General features: G+C 45.0%; 1 protein-coding gene across 1 annotated transcript; it reads left to right on the forward strand.

Moving 5' to 3' along the window:
* Positions 1 to 331: 331 nt before the first annotated feature.
* Positions 332 to 19165, forward strand: LOC126531926 (uncharacterized). The gene is made up of 4 exons (XM_055070453.1): positions 332 to 564; positions 2937 to 3252; positions 8304 to 8539; positions 18546 to 19165. Exons 1-4 carry the CDS (start codon positions 332 to 334, stop codon positions 18775 to 18777), a joined length of 1017 nt encoding a protein of 338 aa, XP_054926428.1. The 3' UTR covers positions 18778 to 19165.
* The last annotated feature ends 3505 nt before the right edge of the window (positions 19166 to 22670 follow it).

The following is a 22670-nucleotide window of genomic DNA, read 5'->3' on the forward strand; positions in this document are numbered from 1 at the left end:
ACATGCATGACGTTTTGATTTCGCTTTCTCGATACTCTAAAAAGTGTTATACATAGTCTGTTATTCTTTATACGTTGCTATTTGCTCGTATTTATTGTGGTTTATTCTGCCGTAGTGCCTTCCTATATTTCCTGACTATAGCCAAATTCTTGCTTTATCAGTCTTTATCTCTATTTTTTGTTTGATGACTATTTTTTATTTCTATTCGCTTCCTAGCTCCCGATTCTTGGTTTGCACCCGAAAGTGGGCTCGTTCCATATCTTAGGATTATAATGCTCATCAGCCACGCATCGCGCGCAAGCGTCAGAAGAGAAGAAGTTGCCAAGTGGCCATGGCTGCCATGAAGACCGCCTCCAGCTGCGGATACCAGACGAGCCGTCAACCACACACGACCAACGTTGTCGATCCTCGCTCGGCGACCACAGCGTCCTCCCCTGAAGGGTCCAAGAGTGGCCTCTTCTCGGGTGCCACTGGTGCCTCTTCCATGCGAACTGGCGGCGGGTCTCCGCAGGAGCGCAGCTTCTGGAGTGCCTACTCCTCCATCGTCCTCCACCTGAACTCCACGTGAGCCTTGCACTCCTTTAATGGAAGGAACGTATAGTGGTATTGTTAATGTCGCGTACCACCCGCCGTGGTTGCTCAGTGGCTATCGTGTTGGGCTGCTGAGCACGAGGTCGCGGGATCGAATCCCCGCCACGGCGGCCACATTTCGATGGGGGCGAAATGCGAAAACACCCGTATACTTAGATCTAGGTGCACGTTAAAGAACGTCAGATGGTCAAAATTACCGGAGTCCTCCACTACGGCGTGCCTCATAATCAGAAAGGGGTTTTCGCAAGTAAAACCTCATAATAAAAAAAAAATGTCCCGTACCGCACAGGTTTGTTTGGAAACAGTTTTTTTTTGCGTTTTATATACAAGCAAGAAAAATCCCGAACTCGGAATAGCACCACATGCACGATAGGGCACCATATTCATGTGGATGCCAATTCTCATGTTGCCAGACCGGTTGGGAAAATGTGCTGTTAAGATTGCAGCCAGGAACGTGTTGCTCATACCGCATAATAATTTGACTCTTTCGGCAGTGGTCAAGTACGCTCAGATCTGATGTTTACGCATGTGGTAAAACCTGTTTCCGAATGAAAATTTATTCACAATTTAAAAGTTGCCCCTCTAAACTGTGCAGTTGTGTCACACGAGGTCTAAAGGTAACGTAAAGTTGTTTATTTTGTAGAATATTCTAGTCTAAATGAGGTGAAATTTATTCAGTGTATTGTCACGGCAGTGCATAAATTACAACGTAACTTTTACGTAGCATGTAGCTTCTCGGACGTGAAGTATGGCTATTGTGTGTGACTGCGCAGATTGTTCGTTACTCTTATTGGTTACTTAATCTCCGTATAAAATAACGCTACTAGCGATCTCACCGCTTAGTATGGAAAATTAGAAGTACGTTAGTAAGGCAAGCTAATAAACATCAAACGGCAAAGTTTAACACTTCACTTGACGGCCTCCCATTCATTGTGGGAGGTCAATGCCTCACGTGTTTTGTTTCTTCCATGCACGCGAAAGTCCTTTTAATGACGTTCGACTGAGTAGATGTATAAATGCATACTGGTAGTGGCCTTTCTATATTATTTTATGCATATAACGCATCGTGTACTTTCACTTATAATTGTCCCTACGTAATGTTAGCCTTCTACATTTCTCCATCTTTTGCGTGACGCTTTCTCTAATGCTTTTTATTTTCACGCGTGAATATTAATTGGCGCAGGACGCACCTGTTTTATTCAAAGTTTCTTGAATATTGTAGCCGCCTCTTTGCAAACGAACGTTTTCTTATAGAACAATGCCCGCGATGCTAATTGTGTTGCATATATTCTCGAATGTATGCGAGCAGCAAAAATTATCCAGGCATTTGTTGTGGTACACGTAATTACCAGATTAAGTCGTGAAGATAAGAAAACCATAATGCAGAAAGGCCGAAGCGGGTGTACTTGACTTGTGAGTTTAGATTCGACGACCGATGACTGTCCTCCCCACTGTTGTTGCGATGCCAGCGTTAGGCGTCTTTCTTTATGCGAGTCTGCCAAATAAGACATGTAAGATTTTACATTGTCTGATTTTTCACTGTTTCACAACGTGGCAATGGGGTATAGAATACGTGTACCCTGGTCTTAGAATACAAACTTGCCTTGACATTGATTTCAGCTACCAATAGTGTTCCATTGAACCAAGTAAACTACAATTTTGTTTCGAGAGTACGTTACGAAGGGGGGCAGGGGTTGACATACTTCTCACGATGAAAGCAAATGACATTCGCCCCGTCAGAAGGCCTGAATTGAGGAATCAGTAAAACATTGTCGCTGAAGTTGTTTGTTTCTTGCTATAAACGTGCAAGATGGGGTTTAACTTTAGCCCTTCACTTGGCCGATGCCACGTTTATGCTAGCGGCATCACTGTTTATGACAATAAGAGCATTTACCAGTAGTCTCTGACCGCGTCCAAAATTAAACGGAATATAGTGTGATTTGAAAACCACTTCTGCTGTAGTCCGCAAGTTGTACAAAGAAGCATTAAACGGAGAAGTTTATCATCCGCCGGAATACTAGATCGTTGTAAAATTTCCTTTCATATATATTCCTCCAATTTGCGGGCTTCAGCACAAGTCATTTTCCAACTTCAACATCCTCGTGCTTCGAGTTGTTGGTCAACGCGCCCTCTTTACGCAATCTGCTATTTTTATGGTTAACTCTCTTGGTAGACCAGCCACAACGGAAGGCGTTGCTCCTGTGAACCATCCCTTGGAATACGGTCAATTTGTCTTCAACTGCACGATCTTAAAAGTCTGCATGAGTTTGCAGTGCAATTTCGGTATTTCTGTTCAATGGCGGAAACATATTTCGATTTCAATGAGTGTGATTTGGTCGGTGCAGGTGTTTCGTGAGTGCCGCGGACGTGGCTTGTGCCTTGGCCACTATCCTGGTGGTAGGGGTGCTCATCGTCGCACTGGTGGTTCTCACAGACAGAGGCAGTCATGATCCGCGCAAGCAAAAAATAGAAGTCGTCATCCGCGGCCCCTTTGGCGTCCTGCGCGGGATCGTGCAGCCAGTGACCGGCCGAAATTTCTCTTACTCTTTCTTCGGCGTTCCTTTCGCCCAGCCGCTCAGTGAAACCAAGCGTTTTAGGCCATCCCAACTACAGGTCGTCCGGAAGGTCCTGCCGAGCAGTACCTCAGATACAAACGTACCGGTGAGCTCACTTTTCTTAATTGAAGGCCTAAGACGATTGCGCCTTTACAAAGCCAGCATGTAGTTCACAGCAGTACGTCCACACTGTATTTTGCGCGTTTAACCAATGGTCAACAATGGAAACCACGGATAACACCAGTGTGAACTTTCGATTTGCCATTCTTATTGAAAGCCACGGTAATCTTCAACATCTCTTTCACACACAAATCGGTAGTGACAAAATAATACCAAAAATTAACGAAAAGCCTCTCCCCGAACAGTTTACTTTCCTTATCAGACCATTCCGCGACACGTGCTACAAAGAAACGAGAAACGAGAAGCGAGTCAGCAAAACAGACAAATGATTGACACAAGTGTTTCCCTACTTTTGAATGTGAGACAGCTCTTGGTGCCTATCTCATGAAAAAAATTAGAGTGGTCATGAATGCCTGTCCGTGAATAGCGCAAACAACGTTGATAGGGGAACATCACGAAGACGGTGGTATCGGCGCGACCATTGCTATCGCGTCTGTATTATTTGAATAAAAAAAATTGGGCTCAACTTGCCAACGATGAATTATAATTATGCGAGCAGTCGAAACGCGTCCTGTGTGAGGTGCGCACTGCATCCGGGCTCCCATTACGCGCTTTCCACTGGACATGATGCGCCATCTAGTGGCGGCACCACGAAGTCCACGCACACCTCGCGGCGTATATCTAAATTCGCCAAGAATCTTTTTTGAAGATCGTTATGTAGACAGTTGCACATGCGCAGTGGTGCATACTTACCGAAGCGGTCGACATTTATAGCCTGCGTTGCGTTCGCGATCGGCCCAGGTTTCAAGATTGTGCCATCTTCGGGATCAGCGCACAGTGTTGGTCAGGTGAAATTGCCGAAAAAGGAAACTAATTCGACTGTGCCGAGAATGCTAATCACATTATGAAAAAAGCTAAACCAGCATACTGCATAGCTGAGGCTTTCAAGCACGTACCGAACAATTTCCGTTCATAAAATGTGCTATTTCAAACGCAAATGTGACGTGTATCTTTCTTGTCGGGCCGCTGCTATACTGGTTCTTATGTTTTAATTCGCCTTATGCGGCAAGTACATTGCGCTCGCTACAAGTTTTGATGGCTTGGCTTAGGAAGTCTACTCCTTTCTGTCAGAAACCTTCGTGCAATATGTGGAACTTTAGCGCTAGGAGAAATTTCGCTGTCGTACAGAAGAAAATATGGAGAGCCTTTTTGTTCATCCAGGTTTTGTTCATCCACAACTGCTGTGGAGCTCAAGCGGGCAGTTGGACTTGTTTTCTTTAAATGTTTTATGGATTTTTATGAACACGCAAAAGGAGGCACACAAAATATCCAACGCGCACACCAATTGAAATTGATGTTTTCGGACGTGTTCCAACACCCTTTGTTGTCATGGGTGCCATAAGTACAAGAAATACAAAAATGGTAATTATGGATCAGAAACACATCATTGGGAACACAAATGATACTGAAGGCTTCTTGAGGATGAAAGTAATACAATCCATGTAGTGTTACCTGCACAGATGTCATCTGCTGTCGTTTTCTTTCTCTAATGCGGCCGGTGATCGCTTCGATACGCTTTATAGTACACTATTGGGCTTTGTTTAGGATACATGGAGGTGGAATTTCCAAAATGTATTTACACCTTAACAGCAATTCGACTACAACTAACCAAACGTTTCATAAATAGCAGTTAGAATAACGGCACGGAATAAACAAAATATAACTCATACTTGCTGCCGAGTTTTAACCTTCGTCGGACAAGTGGGGATACTGCCGTGTATGAAGTACTTCCCCAAATTATTTACCCTATAGGTCGAGCAAGAATACAGGTCGACCCATATATTTATACGAAAAGAATAACTTTGAGCATGGCACACCATTATTTAACGTAGGCTCGACTACCGAATCCGGTTGCTGATGGCACAAGCTGCATGCACGTGGAAGAGGAGTCTTTCTTGTCGAAAGCTTCGCAGGCGTCCTCGGCACTACAAACGGCTGCCATACAGTGATTTGGCTACGCAACATTTCTTAAAGGGGCCCCTCACCAGTCCCCATAGCAAACTTTGGTTATATGTATGAATTATTTGGTACATGTCCACTAGGGAGTGTTCGGCCGCAAAATGTTTTGAAATCAGTTCATTAATAGCCGAGATAGAAGTATTTCAGTGCAGTGCCGCGAACCCGTAATTTCAGCAGGCGGGCTCCACTGCTAAGCAAGACGCTCTCTCTCCTCGCTCGGTCTAGCCTCTGGAAACGAAATTCCTTCCCTGCGTTCTCCCAAACCGTACCTCGAAGATCGCATGACGCATACGTCAAAGGCCCCGACTTCATCTCCTCAATTTCTTTTCGGCGCTACGCACTTCCGCTGACGGCGTCGCGCTCGAGCTGTTGTCTCGTTCGCGCATAGCATGATTTTTGCCGCTGTGCACAAGGACACATGACTAGCGCTATAATACAGTGCTACACGAATACTGAGGCAGAACAAGCGGATCGCAGAGCATGATCACGCGCTGAACACGGTAGAAAATAAACGTAGTTTTGATACCTGCGCGCGTGACCACACAACCATGGGAGCAAGCAGAAGAAGGGAGAAGTACATCTCTCTTGCTTTGGTGCGAAGTATATCAAAAAAACAAGTGGACATTCCGTTTGTGTGTTTTAATATTTCTCTAAACTTCAATTCATCAATTCAAGGAACAGATCACACAGATAACAGGTATTGTCTTGAATTATTCTCGAAGTCACATGTCATCACGAGCGACGTCGCACTGCGGACGCATCCGCCGGCTTGGAGTGCGACGGCCGCGAGGAGAATTAAAAACGGCGTTCGGTCTGAAATTTCATATCTTTCAGCGGCGCGTGGCGATGTGATACTTTGAAGACACAACCTTATTCACGCAATGTATGCTCTGTGGTTTGAAGCTCAAAATAGCCAGACTTGGTGAGGGGCCCTTGAAAACCAGCCTGAACAATCTGCAGACTTGCTGTACGGCAGGCGCGACGGAGGAAATCCGTTATTTCCGCACTTTTCCTAGCTTTCTTCATGAATTTAGGTCAATAGCACATTTGGGTAACATTTAGGAAAACAAACATTGACTTGTGTATAAAAAATTCGGACATGAATGAATGCAATCTTCCAGCTAATTCCTTTTGCAGGCATCTGCTGTAATTGGCCAATAATAAGACCTAACTATACTGAGACAAGCGCACGTGATCACAAGAGGAATAAGATCATCTATCAAACGAGTGCAAATAAAAATAAAAAACACTGAATAAATAACCCGCGACCTCTAGCAATGCCATAGGCGCAAAGATACCGCTGCGGGCGCACATGTTCCGATTCGGCGTGTGACAGCTTCTCTACTCGTAGTGTCGCCTAGACCCTACCGTGCGCTTTAAAGTGGGTCAGCTTCTGTACGCCCTGTATAAGTTGCCTGCTTGTCAAATTTCCAGAGTATTTATTTTTCAGAAATAGCAGCAACGTACCGCACCGCAGCTTCAACCTAAATTTAGCCCATTTGCCCGCAAGCGCTGTCGTGTCTATAGTAGTAGCGTTTGCGTTCCTTCGGACTACACTTTTTCTTTATCCCCCCCGCCTTGTATGGGAGCTGCAATACTGTTATTAACTCGCTTTGCGACTGCCCCTCGGTTATACCCATTCTGTTCCTATTCTCCCCCCTTCTTTCCACCATACTATCAAGCTTGCTTTTGGACTCGCACGCTAGTAGAAAGGTAAGCGCTGCAATATCTGCTATGCTCTCGTGGTGGGTCACGGATAATTACAGCTGTAAAGAGGGTAGTGGTGACGCCGAGGGAGCTACAGAGAGCATTGTGCACATTCGAAGCTGCGCAAATGTCCAAACGAGTTTCTCGCGTCCCCTTTACTCTCTGTCATGCTCATATCATGTGAACAGCAGGAGCTTGATGTGGCGCAGTTGGCGTGACATATTTGAAGAAAAAGTGCACTAAAAAGACGAGGACGAATAGAAGAAACATGTTCATCGGAGAGGCGCTGTCCATCGTGTTCTTGCTTTCGTTCTCGTCTTCTAAGCGCTGTTTTTTTTTTTTGAGTCTGTCATGCAAACACACGCTCTGACTCTCCTCCCGACACAGTGTGCCAGACAACAGGAGCAGTGGCAAAGTCTAAGAAAGAGGCAAGGAAAGCTTCGCTTACATAAAAACGCACGCTAAAGTTGCAGAGAATGAAGAAGTGGCCAATGACAACGACATTTGCTATCGTTATACAGTGTGTTTGCGCGACCAGAGGAGGACAGAAAAGTAAACAGGTACGCAAGAACCACTATGGGCATGTTTATTTGTATGTTTGTGCCAGCGTACTCAAAAACTTTCTTTAACGCTACCGCCAAAAGAGAAAAGACGCTCTGCCAGTTCAGAACCCTGGTCAATATACGGGGTAGGGTATAGAATTAGCAAGAACTGCGGTCGCATTTACATAAATTTTGTTCGCAAGAACGTTTTCCGATTAGTCAGCGGGTTTCGCTAATATTTTCGCTGTTACTATCGTACTGCTTTTGTTCATACGAACTTTAGCAGCGTAAGAATGTTTCAGTGAATAGGGGCCCATCTTTTCAGGGCGACTGTTGTGCTTACACAGCTTCGCTATCGCAAAGACAATGCCACCAGCACACCAGACAGATAAAATATGTCAGGTTATCAATCGTTGTTGTACCACTTAATATATTTGTCATCGCCTCGCAAAGCTGAAATACCTTAAATACCACTTGAAATACCACGGTCGAGACGATGCTTTATTCCAAGAAAGAAAAATGGCGTCGACGCAAAAAAGAACACGAGCCGATGATTAACGATGGCTTTGTACAGATGAAGCCCGCACAAATGCTTGCAAGATATGTAAGTGTGATTTTGATTGCATATTTATAATTTGATTTCACGCGCTTGTGCCCACCCACAAGGTTGCTTTTCCCTCCTGGAATATTTCTTGTAGTTTTCATTGCGAGGCGGCATGTTAACCAAAATACGAATCCTAATTACTCGACGCGCATTTCTCATTGCCAGATATTCGGCAGGCACGTGTTCAATGCGTCCTATCCCCGGCCTGCCTGCATCCAGTCGCTGCCGCTCGATGTCGAGCGTGCCGTTTCCGAGGACTGCCTTCACCTGAACATCTGGACGCCGTACCCTAACTGCACTGAACGTAACCTGCCCGTGTGTGCCCACCGCTCGGTGCTTTTTTTCGTGCATGGCGACAACTTTCAAGAAGGCGGAAACAATGACCGCCTTCTGGACGGTCGGTGAGTGCGCGCGTGTGCGGCCTATGCTTTTCACTGGGTGACTCATTAAAACGTTTTACTCGCTTTGGGAACGAACCATGATTTTCCTGTAACGATGTAGACGCATTCGCGAGAAAATCCCTAACACTATTGAAAACGAAGGCTGCTCTCAACATGAGACGATCTCCGAAGCCTTCAGAAATTATTTCAAATCGGTTTTTGCCATTGATAGCGGCACTGTCTCTTCCTTCGCCACTCCTTTTGTACCCGCAGCTTCCTCAGATATCAATATAACTTGTTCTGAACTTCATAACTTCTTACCAAGCAAAGGCATTACCTGAAGTGCCGTTCCGAATAGTATTCCAAATGTATATTTTAGAAGGTACTCTGAATCGTGTGCAAGTTATATAACAACCACATTTCAGAAACCGCTTGACTCCAGACAAGTCTCGCCAATTTTGAAAGGTCGATAATGTCGTTCCCATCTGCAAACCGTGCAAGAAGGAAATTATTTCTAATTATAGACCAATTTCATTATTATCTACGAGATGCAAACTTGTTGAGCATATCATTCACAACCACGTAATTCAATACTTCACTAATAACGATATTATTTCTCAGCATCAGGATGGTTTCCGTAGTGGTGTTTCCAGTTAATTCAATTTATGAGCGATATTGCCTCATCGCTTAACCACTACGTCGACGTTATGTTTATTCATTACTTCAAAACTTTCAATAATGTATGCCAAAGAAAACTTCTCCTTAAATTTGCACGTTTCTTACAGGTTACTATGCTGATAATTTACTTGGATGCATGACATATAATTTTCACCTTACGACTAATTTTGTTAGCTACAATCGCCAGTAGTTCACCGGTTCACATTTCCTCTGGTGTCCCACACGGTTCTGTTTTGGGACCCGTCTTACTTATAAATTATATATATGATGTCGTCCATGTTGCTACCAACCCCCCGTTGGGCGTCGTGTCTGCGCTGATGACTGCGCTTTGTATTATAATATCTGTAGTGTCCCTGATCAGGTTTGACAAAATGAATTGTTTTCTTCTTTTTAGGACTGGAGCATAAATTCGTAAATGGACATTACCACAACGGTGCCAATTACATTCATTGATCACAAACAAACCTTGCAATTTAAGTATGGCGATACGGAACACACACTGGAAGGAGTACAGGAATTTTAGCACTTTGGTGCTATCTTCTCTTCTAGCTTAAACTGGCACAAGCATAGTGACCCTACTTGCCCAACATTGTTCCAAAAAATAGGGTACTTAAGAACTTTACAAAGCGCGACTAAAGAATGTAAGCTAACCGCCTATAATTCACTGCTCAGGCATGTTCATCAATATACATGTTCTTCAACCCTTACGACCACAACCTTTCCCCTTGAGAGCATCACCATCTCTTATCACTGAATTGACTAGAACATCAACGAACGTGTGACCGGCTTAACATATTTTATAATAATCTGCATAAATCCGTTTGGATAGTTCCCCCAATTTATGTCAGTGGTCATTGTACACCTGTGACCTGCCAGTACGATCCTTTGAACGTTGTGCCATTTGGGTTTTTGTCTTGACCTTCAAAAATATATTTTTTTTTTTCGTGAACGATTGACACTTCGAATAAACGTGATAGTTCTTTGCGACAACTTGAACATGCACGGTTTGTTAAGCAATTGTTTAGTTCCATGTTTTGATATTTCCTGTTCCTTCTTTTATGTAGCCGCTCCTGCAATGTTTCGAATATGAGACTGCAGTATCTCTAAATAAAAAAAAAAACTGAAAAATAATAGTGCACTCTTACACAGCGGTAAAAAAACACACTTTGGTGAAGTAAGAACGCGCGATGATACTGGCGGTAACACCGCGATTAATCCATTCATCGATTAAAAGTGTCCCTCAAAACAATTATCCTTCATCGATGTCCGCCTTTCATTTAACAACTTAGTCGATTAGACATGTTCGATTATACATTTTCGAGAGTTTGACAGGAGCGGCGCGAAAATTTTGGAATCGTACAACGATGGTGGAGCATAAGCAGCGACTGTGCATCTGTGGTACAGCGATTGCCGGCCGTGTGTGCGAGTCCTGAGCGGTGCCGACCCGAGCGCTTCCCCTTTCTTTGCCCCGCACTGCACACGCCACCACGCCGCCCGAAGTAGGACGCTTGAGGTGTCTTCGCACTTCAAGGCATTCTGTAGCAACCCAGTCGTCCATCGTCGTATCAATTCCAGTCCACTGAAAACGTGGCACAGCATTAGCACCGGCTTGAAGCATGTTTTTGACACAGCGGAGGAGTTCTTGTCGTTTCGAGCAAGTCTACAGCTTCAACGTGTCTGTTCTTGCATGCTGGTTGCGTGGCCATACAACGTAGTTGTCGATTTCACCCAACATCCCAGCGAATTGATATTCCTCCGCTCTGTAGAAAATAGCGCGTGGCTTAAAATCCTAAACCAGTTACGGTCTTTTCCCCTGTGCATATTGAAATTTATTGCATACTTTAGTTTCAGTTCACCTTTCTCTTCTGCCATGTTTCTAATTTCTTGTTGAACTGTACTGCACAGAGATTCACTAGGCCCGTGTATCTTGTTTAATTCGGCTTGAAGTGCAAGTAACACCTATTGTTCAGCTTTGCAGAGGCCACAAGTACCAACGCTATTTAGTTTTTAACAAATTAAATAGTATTGCGTATCGAACTTTAAGCACTTCAAAAATAACGTACAGCGCGAAGGACAAGGACAGCGATAGACGACATACACAGCGCTGTGTATGTAGTCTATCGTTGTCCTTGTCCTTCGCGCTGTGTGTTATTTTTGATCATGAATTACCAACTAGCCCAAGCAACCACCCTAGTTTAAGCACTTGTACTTTTATCTTGGTTCCACCTCTGAAGCGTTAAATTAGGGTACTACAAAAGTAGATATCTGTGTTTCAACCATTTTATTGTGCCCCACAAAAACTTGCATTACGAATTAATCAATGAAAAGCCCTGCATCGAAAGCGATTAACCATTAAGGGCTAAAATTATTAATAAATAATCAATAATACAATAAAAAAAACAATCGACCCTCCCTAACCTTTGAGGAAGAAGGCCTTTTCAAAATATTCACGGGCTGTGTGCGACATTTCGCTCAGCCCGTAAAACTGAATTATATATCCTTAGCTCGGCCAGAATGCGTAACTTATTGGACGAATAATAATAATCCCCAAAATGTGAACTTCGCCTGCGCAGAACGCACAATGAGCGACCCCTCCTATGTCATTGCGGGGGGGGGGGGGGGGGGGGGGCAAATTTGAAGTTTGCGTACAGTGCGTTCCGGACACTTAGACGCATAGCGTTAAACGATGGCACAACGCTTTCAAGCAAGTGTTAAGGACTCTTTTACACAGGCTGTACTCAAACCACCTGTGTTTCACTTCTAACAAAAGTTTTCTATTGTGTTCTCTCCCTGTTCGTAAAATCTGTTCTTGGTGTCTCTCGTAAATGGGCAAGGACAGCGTGGTAAATTTTGCGCCGTAAATAGCCCGTAATTGTACTCGTAATACACCGATAAACCTCCGGAGAATTCTAATTCGTACATTTATTCGAAAGGCTGCAATGACCGAACGCAATTCAAAATTTGCCTATACACTACCAATATTACACCCATTATTATTGCCATATATAAAGTAGTTCGTCGCGGACATTGGAGAAACCAACTATGAACCTCCTAAATGGCTCTTGGAAATAGGGGAGAAAATCGTGGCTTCATTTTTAACTAACTATTTTTAACTATTTTAACTATATTTAACTACCTAAGCCAGTAACAGGAAACTTTCGCCACACATTAAACCCCACCATTTCCTTATTTTGCTCGAATTTCATGTTGGTACATGGCACTGTTCTTTTAGGACTCGCAAACATTGTGGATACTGCTGGTATGTTACAAGGAACATATAAACAACTAACTTCCCATAAGGGGCTGTGTAGAACTTACAAATTAGCAGCCTATTTCCGTGTCTACTGCCGTACACACCCTTGCCGAATTAAATGTTGGTATTCTTCCAATGTCACTGCAGTGTTTGTGAACTGGTTTCAATGATTGCTACACTTATTAATATTTAATGACAATTTTCATATATAATAGTGATAACGTTTTGCAGCAGAACGTTGCAGACTACATGGTGGTTGCAAAACATGGCAAAGTCTTCTGCAATAGCTGTCTGAGGTGCGCACAAATCCGCCGGTGCAATTGGCTTCTTGTCGCAAGCTCACACAAAGAAGCCAATTAAGTACTCAGATTTGAATACCTTTGTTTGCAATGATAATCCTATGAGATGTGTGTTTTCTGTTTCGGTAAATCAGTGGAGCTGTGAGCGAAATGTATTTAAACATCGGGTTAAACTACTCACGCCTTGCTATTTTGCAATTAAGCCGTAAGAGCAGGCCTTGATTTGGAAGACTCTTAGACAACGTATTCGCATTGTGATGTGTTATCAATGATAACGTACTGTGATGCGGTCGCAAAGACGTGATTGTAGTGTTGTAGACGTGCTTGTAGGGCTTGTTGTAATGTAGTGCTTGAGATCTATGGCTATGTAGAAACAGTGGTTATCTAGGAAACAAATGAAAATATGAAGTTCATTGGTGGTTTAAAACTGACCTATATAGGAACAAATCTCTAACTTTAAAAACAGCAATTTAGGAAAACCATTTGTGCGGCTATACATTGTTTCAGAAAGAAAAAAATAATTAAATTGTAGCTATTCTCCCCTGTAAGGTGCCATACGAAAATGCTGAGCCCTTTGCTCACTCCACCGAAGGGACGCTCACATTGACGCAATTGACTGGGCGAACATGAGGTCAATTGGAAATTGTGTTCATAGATAAGTCAGAATTCCTGCTACTACCACGAAGTCGTTCTTTTTGTTGCGACCTGTTTTTGGCTTGGCCATCCTACAAGACAAATGGTTGTCGTGAATGTGGACGGCGGAATGCCACGCAGATACCTGGCTGTTATGGGAGACGTTGTTGTGGTGGCGCCAAACTACCGACTCGGTGTGCTCGGTTTCCTAACGGATGGCACCGACGACGCTCCGGGAAACTCAGGCCTCTACGACCAGCTCACCGCACTGCGGTGGGTCCGCGAGTACATTGGCTACTTCGGCGGCAACGGCTCAGACGTGGTGGCCGTAGGTCACGGAGCCGGCGCTGCGTCCATCGGTCTGCTCTTGTTCAGCCGCAACACATCGGTCAAGCCACCTGGGGCGCCCATCTTCGACCGCGTCATACTCATGAGCAACGGTCCATTTGGCCGGTGGGTGGGACCTAGCAAACATCACCAGGCGCCACGTGGAATATAGGCCAACATTGGCCGGTGTTACCATCACTACCCCATGTAGCCATGTTCAATGGCTACATGGGGTAGGAAGTGGTTCGCCGCTCCGTAGAAGCTGCGACTTACTTTGTCCCTACTAAGTTCGTGATGACACCATGTCAGGTCGGCGTCGACATCATTACATTAGTTTGTGGCGGTAGTGGTGGGGTTCTAGCAACAGGTGGGCTTAGCCTATATTTCAAGCATGGCAATTGCTCCGCCTGAGCAACTCTTAGATTATTACTGCGGTATTTCGCCACGTCTCCCTCAAATCGGTTCCAGCCAACTTTGGTCCCAGGGGGGCGGGGACGAAGTGCGAGAACACCCGTGTACTTACATTTAGGTGCACGTCAAAGAACCCCGGGTGGTCCAAATTTCCGGAGTCCCCCGCTACGGCGTGCCTCATAACCAGATCATGGATTCAGCACGTAAAACCCCATAATTTTGTTGGTCAGTGCGTAACCTTATGGGTAGAGAATCGGCCTGCTGTGATAAAGCAGCATGGTAAGAAAGTGACCCTTGGACTAAGTTTTGTCACTGGGTACAGCACTAGATTTATGCCACGCTTCAATGAACTTTTTCGACACCAACATAGGTGACCGGCTACGTGCCAATGGGTATGTGCTACCCTTCAATGTACCTCATTGAGGCGAACTTGGATCGCTGGGTAGGTACCACTTGTAGGGTGCCTCTCTCTATTTAACTCCTTCACGCCATTTCGGCTATCTAAGTATGTCCTACTGGTTATGGTGCATCTCCTCAATAAAAGTATTTGACGCCAACTTGGGCCGCAGGGTATTTGCCACACTGCAATAAATCTGTTTCACGCCAAGTTACATCGTCATACATGAATGGACATATACTCAAACGCGCACCACGCACTGACTTCGCGGCTGCACCGCCAGATAGCGCAACATGCAGTGAGAGAAACGCCATAGAGGAGCCTAGTGGAATACACGCCTCATACACGACGCATCTCAGCGGTGGCCGCACGGTATGTCGTATGCTAATCTAATCTAAACTTATTTTATCTAATATTATGCTGATCTAAGCTAAGCAATGCTAATCACTTCAAAGTCAACATTCATCACGAGATGGGTTCTACTGGATTTCTTTATCGAATATTTACTGATTAATTGTTCATCTAATCACCATGTCGCTTGCGCACACAATTACAGCACGTGCTCAGCTCCATTATGCGGCCTCGACCTCACGGCGCTGAACGAGCTCACAACAATTACACAACACCTACAACACCCGCACTGCCCTCCGGTTCCGGAGCCCCACGTTTAGCCCCCCAAATTTGAAAGAGAAATGTGTGGCTGATATTGCTTAACTAATCACATCTGTGAAACACTGGGTAGGCTGTATCAGCGACACAGCCGCGGTTGAACACATGAAACATCTTGTGAGTGCTGCAAATGGTATATGGGGACTAGGGTACAGAAATGACGTAACCAAATACACAAGGTAAATACATTCAAGTATTAGAATGCTTACAAGTCTTACTTATGTTACAGATAGTGGGGGTCTTGCGGTCCAATTTTTAATCGGGCTCGCTCCATATTCGTAGTGGACCCGTTTGCTTCTCGTAGTGAGTTCGTCCACAACACTTAAGGCTGCCCTGCGATGCTCGAACCCGCCACACTAGCAGAACATTGTGGCTCCTGCACTTCACTCCAACCTTAAACCCATGTGCTGCCTGTGGAGACGGATGCATCTCGCCTGCTCAAATGGGCTGGGAAACCCACTGTCTAGTTGACCCAGTCTCTTCACGTCATTTCTGGGTCCTACTTGTCAAATGCAGGGGTTATAGGCGACCAAGCGTGCATTTTCTGCATGCATACTTCCAGGACTTATATCCTCTGTCGAGCGGCCAGTTTGAGGTTTATTAATTATGCCTACTGTGCTGTAGTGTGGTTTGTCATGCATAACCAATCCTGCTCGAATGGACAACCGTACGCTTTTTGGAACGGCGCCCGCATGTCTAAATTTAGCTCTGATTGCGTCATGCAAGGCTCAAAATGGCGCCATTTGCGGACGCGTCATATGCATGCTCGGGTATCTTTCCTCGAGCTCGAGCATCGTTCCCCTTCACAACGATATCAAAATAAAGTGCGCGGACAGTACGGTAAAAATATATGAACGGTAAGATTCAATCTTTTCTTCAAATACGATTATAGAAAGTGACTCAGAAGGTTTCAAAGATGTTTCATGTTAATAAAAATTACCGACGATTACCATATGTAATGCGAAATTTAAGCTCACCTATCACTCATTTTGCGATATCATGGCTGGCGCGGACTATCTCTCTCCTGCGGTTCATTGCAAACGGAACGAAGTTTGGCGCGATTGCCTCGTTAATCGAGATATTGGTACAGGCAGGACGTGGGTGAAGCGTGGATGCGGTTCACCTCAGCCGCCGTAAACAGACCTCGGCTCATGCAGCGCTTTGGTGAACAGGCAATGCGCGCTAATGTGGCGCCATCTCATAGCCGTCGTCACTGCAGAGTCCGTCTTGCTAGGCACTTCGCTTGTGATGCTGTCGTCATAACCTCGTCTTCCACTTTCCGACTCATGGTTCCGCTGCACCCTCCTTCGCCGCTTTGCTGCTCCCGTTCTTTTCGCTATCGCCGTCCCTCATCTCCTCCTTCGCTGTGCTCGTTCGCTCGGTTACGAGATGCGACGCCGACGCTTGCCGCAGAAATGGGCGCCTAAGCGCTGATCTCTCAAAGTAACAAAAAGTTGGCTCTACCGCAATTGAGAGTGGATGTAAGCATGATCCGGCTACCAGCAAAGCAGATTGGTTGGAGATTATACTAGCCACAATCTTAAAATGGATGTAGTACATATTCGCAACGGCACACCCCACCACACCACATCGCCCCATGCCCTGCTCTGCCCTCCTCTGTATGAACGCTGCCCAGCGAGAAGGAAAAAAACCTGCTGAAGGCCGCACGACAGGCAGCGAAAGCCACCAGGGAGACAGAGCGCGTAGCCCCACTACAAGAAGAATGTAAAAAAAAAATTATGAGATTTTACGTGGTAAAACCGTTTTCTGATTATGGAGGCACGCCGTAGTGGAGCAACCTGGGGTTCTCTAACGCGCAGCTAAATCTAAGTACATGGGGGTTTTCACATTTCGGCCCCATTGATATGCGGACACCGCGGCCGGCATAGAAGAAGAATTATTTGAATTCTGAGGTGTTACTTGCCGAAACCATGATTTCATTATGAGGCATGCCGTGGTGGGGGAATGAGGATTAATTTTGACCACCAGGAAACCTTTAACGTGCCCCCAATGCACAGGACACCGGCGTTTCTGCATTTCGCCTCCATCTAAATGCGGTCACCGTGGTCGGCATTTGATCTCGCGACCTCGTGCTTAGCAGCGCAACACCATAATCGCTAAGCCACCGCGGCGTGTAGAAGCGCCTGCAGGAGGTGCCACGCAGCGTGGCGCCATTTCTCGACATTACGCAGAACCCGCGCCGCGCAGCTCGTGGGCCGCTGGAGTACGGCGCTCAACGCCAAAAGATGGCGAGGAAGTGCACAGTGCCCTTTATGTGCCTTTTCAACGTCGCTGTTGGAAATTACAAATAAGACTTCAACGTACTAGAAGTCACAGCTTCAGGTATATTGGGAACAAACATAAGGACGAACTCGGACGCAATATTTTTGTAGCTAGTTTAGGCAGTAGCTAGCGTTTGTAATGCGGTCCTTTATAAAGGTTCGGGGCCAGAGACCGCATTTTTAAAGTTTTGATTGGTGGCCCGGATTCTTTCGTTTTGTTTTCGCAACTGGACCGGATGGTCTCGTTTGAGTGCCGGGATAACGGCTCTGGCTTGTGACTCGTGGTGGCTGCAGGGTCGCCGACAACGGGAGTTCAAATTATTGAACGCTAAAAGAAGTCTAACTCATGACGACTACAAAAAAAGTGGACACTCACGTTAGCATGCGCTAAATAGGATGAATGTGAAAGCCTGTGCGCTCACGACATATTCTTTAAATTACTCCAGATTCTCAGTCGCATACGTTGTTACTTGCTATTGCTCCTTTTATCGCACCATAGGCGGTGCGTGACTATTGAGTCCGTACATAACCACTTTAATTAACGGTCCCTTAATTAACTTCGCCGTAGATGAGAGTGGGCATGGGTTTGGCTCCCACCAAAGGTCGTAGTTTGGGGTGCCTTACTCAATTTTATCTTAAATAAGTGTGTCTCAATTAACCTCACTTTCATTAACACCAAACGTCACGGGGTCGTCTCCTACCAAAGATCGAGGGTTGGACTGCCTGTGGATTCTGGTGGCATAAATTTTGGCGCGATAACGCCGGACAGCCTAATTTTCGACCCATTCTGCACCTAAGGCTTTCGCCTCGATGTAGTTCTCCTCGTGTACGCACATTAACCCTGTGCTACGCTTTGGGTGCACCACCCTGTTTAGTTAAACACGGCAAACACCCTGTATTCGCTCAGGGAAGAAGTTATTCAACTGCACATAAGCGAGGTGTTTTCCACGGACATATTTAAATGCAGCACCCACTCAGTGGCAAACTTGCGGTGAAGATTACGGTGAATTCGCCGAAACATTTCGGTCTTGTGTGTGGGCCTTATATTTACCCAAGTTACACGTGGTTCCCTGCACAGGTACCCCGACAGCACCACTTATTGCCGGGAACTGCTGCTAGAAGAAGCGTCGCGACATGTGACGTGCGATAACGTGAGCTCCCCGCTGACCTGCCTTCAGAACGTAGAGAATGCGTTGGAGTTTGGCCGGCCCATCCGCCCCCAGTTCTTTCCGACATTCGGCCGGCTGCTGCCTGACTTGCCGATCAAGATGGCTAGTACAGTGAAGGTGCGCTATATAGGTGACTCATAAGACCAAAGACGTTATGGTGAAAAGAAAAAAAAAACAGCTCCATCATGTTGTGTCTGCGCGAATAAAACGTAATTTGTTACCGGTTTACACCGCAGCTTCTGGTGGCGCTACAAGCGCCCGAAAACGTTGTATGCTTATTTCCCTCTTTGTTCTAGAAAATTTTGATCATTCCCGTTATTTCCTTATCATGAGGGAATGCGGGCGAGTAAAGATATGTGTGCAGGTAAAGGACGAATTATGAGGACTGATGCTCGACGCTTCCTGTGTCATCGAAGGTTGCCGTGGGACTAAATTCCATCGCAATAGGTTAATTGGCCCAAGATGTTTTGGGGAAGCTTTAGGTCAGGGGCTCTCATCTAAATGCATGGTAAAGAAGAAACCATTTTTTCGGCAATCGTTGCAATGAACAAGATGCTTTCCTGCATTAAAAGAAAGTTTGAATTCAATGACTTTCAGAAGTAGATTTTTGAAGTAGGCAGTCAATAGCCTTCAGAAGGGTTTCTCTAGTTCTGAATAATTCAGTAACAAAATAAGCAATCAAATGTGCCTTGTCAACTACTGCAACTTTTTAACTCAGCAATGAAAAACGACATCAAAATTCTGTAAAGTGCGCCTAATCATATTTCTGATGGCTGTGTAATACTGCCACTGAGTGCGCTTTAGATGTGTGATAAGCTACAGCTTATAATATTTTGCTATCATTTATTTATTGCTGAGTTAAAAAGTTCGTATCCAGGATACTTGCATGCGGGACATTTGAAAAACCCTTGTGAACAATGTGAACAATGTGATGCAATTGAGTAAGCTGTGAAATCGTATATAAAGTTTGCTTGTTTAGACGCTCGAGCTGTTGCGTTTTAAGAAATAGGACATTTCTTGTTTTGTGCAAGGTTGCGTATTTGTAAACCTTAAGCTGGAATTCTTTAAACAAGAATTTTCGTGATGAATCGTGATAAATTTCAGGCCCGAAATAAAAATTATCTTTCCTACATTAGATAAAACCTAACCTTAACTCTTCACCGAAGAAAATTTTAGTCAACTCGATGGAGCCATCATTACATTCAAAGTTCGACATGTATTTGAGCAAAGCGATAGTGACTGGCCCTGGGCTAAAGCTACCTCTTAAGAAAGGCCAGACCAATGCTGGATCTACATGGCAAATGTAATTGTTGGACAGTCCATAAGCTCGCATACGTTGCTCCACATTCTGTAGGATGTAGAGGTGCTATCTTTGAAAGGTTTGTGAAGGCGTATTGCAAGAAATACCCTAAAGAAATGCATGCTCCTTCAAAAAAGCGTTCAATGGAAGAAATTAGGGCTTGGGTGAGGCACTTATGAGCTTTTTACAAGCGTTTGTTTCTTTCAATGCTGTGACCCCGGTTAGTTCTGACAGATGGTAACACGAGCCGTTGCGTCCCAGAATTTTTTTCTGACAGCCCTGGAGGTGTTGAAAGAGCAGGAGGACTTCTCATTCAGGCTCAAAAGATGTTTTAGCAAGTTGTGTTATTCGTGTTGGGGGACTTGTGAAATGTGAAGAATATAACAGCAAAGAGTGTTTCGCACATGCTAAGCACAGCGTAAACAAATAACTGCATTGTTATAACTCTCTGCTCACTAACTAATAATTTTATCCCCCGAACTCTATTTTATCCTGAGGCCGAAACGATATATTTTCGCAGCTATACTATCTCACTAATTCGTTTTGGTAACATGAGCAGGAGACCAATGAGAAATAGACAAATAAGTGTCATCGGAAATTTATTGCAACAGACACATAAGCATACCTCCTCAACAAGCAGGACAGGGTTGCCGCGAGGCCCATGAAGCACAGGCAAGAAATAAAAATTGTGACAGAACTCATCCCACCATACCTGTCGAAGGTAATGCGAATATCAATGAAAAGATTAAATTATAGCGCTTTACGTGCAAAACCACTTTCTGATCATGAGTCACGCTGTAGTGAAGGACTCCCGAAATTTCGACCACTTGGGGTTCTTTAACGTGCACCTACATCGAAGTACACGGGTATTTTCTCATTTCGTCCCCCATCGAAATGCGGCCTTCGTTACCGGGATGCAATCTTACGACCTTGTGCTCAGCAACCCAACACGAATAGCAATCGAGCAATGTACGACAGCCCATATTTCTGAAGTACCGTTTCCTTAACCCATTAGGGAACGGTTTCGTTTTTTTCTTGATATCTTGAAATAAATCTTATATATTACCTTTTCTTTGCACTAGTAATTCACATGCAAAAAATTATTACTCTTGCCTAATTAGTTTTTGAAATATAGCCCGTGACCATATGGTCACACTGGGCCGTTACGCTACAGCAAAATACTCGAAGGGAAAAATATTTATTTGAAGCCATGAAACATCACAAAAAACATACATAGCGAATAGTCGAGCACTTATTTAGTGTGATATGGTTTAAATCATAGAATACACATGCCGTCGTCATACTTTGCGCATTGTGTGCACTGCGCTGTTGCAATTATTTCATGCACACCTCCACCTCTTGCCATTAGGTATTGGTGCAACAAAGTTGGCCACTTGGTCATACCGTGTACCAGTCAAGACATCACCAGTCTTTGGGATTCTGCGTTGACCACGTCCTCTATGCTTATTGACCCATCGCATCAGGTAGCTTTGTGCGATTTGCCTGCGGAATTCCACCTGCGGGACGTTGAACCCTTTGCTACGAATTAGCACCCAAGCGTTGCTGATAGATACATCACAAAGTCAAGTGAAAATTGGCCACCACCACTTTTTGCCCCGGATTACAATCCTGTGGGCGCCTACATTTGCATTAATCTGGTCCGTACCTCTCATAAAACTTGTAGTGAGCAACAGTGTTTTTTGCGGGCCACCTCAATTTGCTTCTTCTGAACACGAGAGTACCTGTCTGCAGATGACATTGGCTCTACGCCGTGAATGGTGCTTGCGATTGTTACTACAGAATTGTCCAGAATTGTCGTCCAGTGGACAAATTGTCGTCCAGCGCTCAGCACGGGCTCTTCGTGCCCGCGAGGTTGGCGCTTGACGAATTGTCGTCGAGCGATAAGGCACTCTTTGGGAACACGGTTCTGCTTCACTGTGCCCGTGCATTCGTAGCCCTGAGCTTTGAGATGCCTGAGTAGCGGTATGCCTGTGAATAAATTATCAAAATAGAAAAAGACAGGAAGGTCGTGCGCCTCTGCTGCGAGTTCATCCAGCATTTCAAGAAGTGGCGCCGCTGCTTTTCCGAAGTCCTTTTCATATTTTTCAGATGTTCCGGGATCCCCTGCTTGCCTTGATACACTTTGAAGTTTACAAGGTATCCGTTCTTTGCATTTAGGAAGCATATTTTACAGCCGAAGCGGATAGGCTTTCCGCGTATAAACTGTTTACAGCCATCACGACCATAATGCTCAATCATACTTTCGTCATAACTCAGGTCACGCACAGGTTGAAAGTGCTCCAAAATCCTTGCTTTCAATAGTGTCATCAATGGACGCACCTTTGCCAACTTGTCACTAAGCGTTAGGCTTGCATTTCGCACAGTGCAGGAATCGCATTATCTGTACGAAGCGATTTCTTCGCATAGCATTGTAGGCCATTGTGTGGCGCATATCCAAGCCGCTGTCCCAATAGCACTTTTTCCCTGGCAAGCGGTTATAGCCGGACAAAACCAGCACTGCAAGAAAACCTAATTCATCTTTGGTAACCTCCGGATTTGGCATATTGAAAAATAACGCATACTTTCTCGTTTGTTCGACTAGCAGCTCCACGACGGCTTCGTCAAAAAGATTTCGAACAACTCAACAGGTGAAAAACCCCTGTAAGCAGCAAAGTTTGGGTAGGGAAATATGCCAAGGCTTTTCTCGAGATCACCGTTCGTCCACTTAGAAGCA

Source organism: Dermacentor andersoni, chromosome 4 (assembly GCF_023375885.2).
Source record: "Dermacentor andersoni chromosome 4, qqDerAnde1_hic_scaffold, whole genome shotgun sequence".
Lineage (NCBI taxonomy): Eukaryota > Metazoa > Arthropoda > Arachnida > Ixodida > Ixodidae > Dermacentor > Dermacentor andersoni.